Here is a 3,271-nt window from a genome sequence, read left to right on the forward strand (position 1 = left end):
AATATTTTACATATGCCATGAACAATCAAATTTAGCCATGTTTTACATTATTGATGAAAAGAATAAGAAATTAGATATAAAAGATTGTATCGTTCATCATTCGCTCTTGGAAGTTAAGTATTTTGTTTCCTCATTGTCTACATTAAATATATTTGTTCAATTTCATGCTGAAGGACATCACGCCATGACTGGGATTCGAACCCACGACCCTCTGTTTTAAAGTCAAGAGACTAATCCACTGAGCCACAACGCTCCACTAAACAAAACAAAACACAAAAAAGATAGGAGCCACAAGAGGACTAATCACTATTCCGCTATCTGAACAAAAATGCATGACCATAAAGGCATGCAATCTTAGACTGTACATCATGTAGGCTTACTCCTTTCTTGGAAAATGAGCCTTACTGAAAATGACCAATACTACCATGTCTAACTCCTAAGCTACGGAAGAATATTAATTTACATAATATTCCACCCATTCGATTAATTTTCTAAATATCTTTCCACACATATATTTTAGAATGAATCTGAAAAACACGTTTTCTATGTTTATTTTTTTCCTTTACAGCTTTAAACATAATAATCAAATAAACGGCCAGAACGGGACATGAACAAATATACAGACAATGAGGAAACGGAATAGTTACCTTGCAAGAGCGATGAATTGGGAATTCAATCCGTGCGAGAATATTTCAATAGATATCAAAATGAGAATGTAACAGAACTCTAAAAGTCTCTTTTTTAATATCAATCGTGTTTCCATCAGACTCCCATTTTTTCCAGTGTAATATCAAAGGTTGGCATGACAACGAACATCTGATGCACATTGGATTAACTTGCTGCTTGGTCATGTTGGTCGGTGTCAGTTATGAACTCGGAACGAAATAAAAAAAATGTCAATCACACTTGTAACAAAGAATTAAGGATAAAAGGACTTTTGATTTGTCTTTCTAATTATATTCAAATTTCACTTACATGGATCGATCATATTGATGGGTTAACAATACAATCTCTAACATGTCTCAAGCGATATTATCCACGCAAGGAGGTGACATGAAATGATATTCGTATATATAATGATTATAGACCTAATTGTGGAAAGCAAGACGGGATATGCGCCATATTTATATGGACATATCCCCATCGAGGGAAGACCGCGGTCTCGTCGTGAGGATATAAGGATTTTGTAGACGCATTTTTCACTCTGAAATAAACATCAATAATTATTTACACTGTGCCGCACACGACCCAAGTGATATAAATGGGTACTCGGTATGATTAATTCCTTGAATGCACTGAGCACCTTTGATAAAGTAGTCGCTCGAGCTGAAGATGGGGTTGCGCATTGTATCTTGTGGCAAAAAGCACTTTTTCTATCCAGCTATATTATATCATAATTTTTTTGCTGTTGGCGATTTCTGACAAATGAACAATAGTTTCGACCGTGAAGGAAGTTAGGGTAATTAAAACAAAAGTTCGAATTAACTTTAGATATATTTTGCTGATTTTAACCTTTAAGAATGGCAGATCCATTGAGAACATACATCTATCATGCTGCTATGCTCGTGTTCTCATCTTTGGGCACCTTGAGCAACCTAGCCACCGTGTGTGCCATCTTACTGAACAAGGCGTTAAGGAAGGAACAGCATATCTTCACTTTCAACATGGCTCTCGCAGATTGCATCTCAGCTGTTTCAATGTTCATCTTCAACTTGTATGAGATTCCCGAGGTGAGATGTAGACTTGTTAATAAGCAGGCCTATGAAAGGCAATGACAGTGAATGTGTGTGTGGGTGTGTTCAAACGAAGTTGCAAGGGTGTGTGCGTGTGTGTATATGGGTGGGTGTTTGGGTGTGTCAATCGGTTGTTATGTGGGGAGGGTTGGTATAGGCAATATGACTGTTGTATGGTCGGGGGGTATAGGTGTGAGGCAGAGTGTGGATTTTGAAGATTTTGAAAATAATATCACCATTGATAATCTTTAATGATAAAATAACAATCCTAGAATTAAAATACAGTAAAAGGTGTTTAAAGAACCTCTTTACAGTATAATGACCATGCACCTTTCTACAGTTTCCGGTTTCCCTTGGATTGCCTTACAGGTCTGACTGTAGTAGGCCTCGATTGTTAATGGGATTCTTATACATGTTTTATCATCCTATAATGCAGGATTTATTTGAAATAGGGGAGGACTCATGGATTGAAAGTTTGGGTACGACTGGCTTACTCATATCGATACTAAGTACACTCGCTATTGCCTTCGAGCGTCTCATCATCCTCCGCATTGACGCTCTCGGAAGCCGTCGCATCGTCACTGCCAGGCGATCCATAGCAGTCTGTGTGGTCGTTTGGATAGTTGTGCCGGTGATATATTTTCTTATTCTTGGATTTAACTTGTTCAACAGTCCCATATCAGAGGCTCTTGGAAACGTTGTATTTTCGTGTATCATATTGTCATCTCTACTCATCACGGCGATATGTTACATCCTCATCTACAAAAACATCACCACGATCTCTGAGAACGTCGGACTCAACGACGCAGCGCTCCAGCGACGCGCAAAAAACAGCAAAAAAGTACTCGTGACCTTTGCCCTTGTGGTCGCAAGCACGAGCGTGTGCTGGATCATCATGTGCTGCATTGTTTTTGTAGACTACATCTTGTACGTGTATTATCATCAAGATCATCGAGAAACTCTTTGGTTCTTGGTCCTATTCGAGATTGCCAACGTGTTAATAATCATAAACGCCATACTGAACCCGGTCATAATCTGGTTGCGTCTGACTGATTTCAGAGCACAGCTGCGCGCTTGTTTTGAGAGACTAGGATGTCGAAAGACGCATGAATCCCAGAACTCGTCCCATGTTACACTGAATTTGGCAACCACCACAACGAATCGATCAGTCTCTACCACCAACATCGTCATGCACGACATCAGGGTGAATTGACTGCTGGACAAAATGATGAGCCTAACCTTACTTTGCATCTAAACCTGAATAGCCCTTCACACACTCTCGACATTTTTTTTGCTTCGGCCTCGTAGAGCCAGACGTAGTCGGAAATTTATTTTATTTCTTCATTTCTTCCATAAATACTTGAAAACAGGATTTCAAATTTGGTTAACAATATAAGCATATTATCAAAATAATAAACATAATATAACTTCTAATTTAGACCATCCCATGTCATTAGCCAAATAAATGTAATTGAGTTGTTTGCGTGAGCGAAATAAAATAATAAGAAAAATTGTTTATTCGAATAGCCCCCTTAACC

At 38.5% G+C, this 3,271-nt stretch overlaps 1 protein-coding gene across 1 annotated transcript; it reads left to right on the forward strand.

The window, feature by feature from the left end:
• Positions 1-1,520: 1,520 nt before the first annotated feature.
• Positions 1,521-2,946, forward strand: LOC135156312 (adrenocorticotropic hormone receptor-like). Its single transcript, XM_064108278.1, has 2 exons — positions 1,521-1,730; positions 2,170-2,946. The coding sequence occupies exons 1-2, from the start codon at positions 1,521-1,523 to the stop codon at positions 2,944-2,946; spliced, it is 987 nt and encodes a 328-aa protein (XP_063964348.1).
• The last annotated feature ends 325 nt before the right edge of the window (positions 2,947-3,271 follow it).

This window comes from Lytechinus pictus, chromosome 13 (assembly GCF_037042905.1).
Source record: "Lytechinus pictus isolate F3 Inbred chromosome 13, Lp3.0, whole genome shotgun sequence".
Classification (NCBI taxonomy): Eukaryota; Metazoa; Echinodermata; class Echinoidea; order Temnopleuroida; family Toxopneustidae; genus Lytechinus; species Lytechinus pictus.